This window comes from Opisthorchis viverrini (genome assembly GCF_000715545.1).
Source record: "Opisthorchis viverrini unplaced genomic scaffold opera_v5_7977, whole genome shotgun sequence".
NCBI lineage: Eukaryota > Metazoa > Platyhelminthes > Trematoda > Opisthorchiida > Opisthorchiidae > Opisthorchis > Opisthorchis viverrini.
This window is the reverse complement of record NW_008761533.1, coordinates 1-622: the sequence shown is the minus strand read 5'-3', so window position 1 is coordinate 622 and position 622 is coordinate 1. Positions and strand designations below refer to the sequence as shown.

The 622-nt window shown below is 42.8% G+C and overlaps 1 protein-coding gene across 1 annotated transcript; it reads right to left on the bottom strand.

Moving 5' to 3' along the window:
- Positions 1-222: 222 nt before the first annotated feature.
- On the bottom strand, positions 223-453 carry T265_16223 (hypothetical protein; the record flags this gene model as incomplete). The annotated part of the gene is made up of 1 exon (XM_009179785.1): positions 223-453. A coding segment is annotated over one exon (231 nt), but the record flags the coding sequence as incomplete, so codon positions are not given.
- Between the last annotated feature and the right edge of the window lie 169 nt (positions 454-622).

Sequence of the window (622 nt, the reverse complement as noted above, 5' to 3'; positions counted from 1 at the left end):
AAAAAAATAAACTACTTATTGAAGCCAAACGCAATTCACATATTTGTATAGGAATACAAAACCAACTAAAGAATCGTGCTGAAGCCCTAAAAGGTTGGAAATTCTTGCACAGTAATTTGAGAACATTTCATAACGTACAAAAATCATGAATAGAACAGAATGCATCAGACGAACAGAAAGTTTACGTTTTGCGTTAGAAATTCACAAAAAGGAAAGCTCACCCTGAATTATGTTCAGTATGGCTGCATAGCAGTGATTCACACCACGCTGCACCTGGGTGGAAACCATCATGTTTTTCGGTTGCAGCAACCGTCGCATCACATCAAACACGGTGGTCCGACGGACGGTGGATACTTCGCTATCTGTGGTCAGCGGTGTGTACCCAGTCATGAGAAAGTGCAAGCGGGGAGTTGGAGTCAAAGGAGCAATCAGTCCGATCAGGTCATTATTCATGTAGCTCGGGTATCGAAGAGTCGCTGTGCTTGCTGACATCACCTTCGAGACCTAGATGGCAGATAGAGGACACACTTTAAATTCATACTACTATGCGATAGTAAGTAACACAACGAGATGACTCTTTCAAGTGTTTCCTTTGACCGCATGGTGAGTAGCGGTTTCCAAA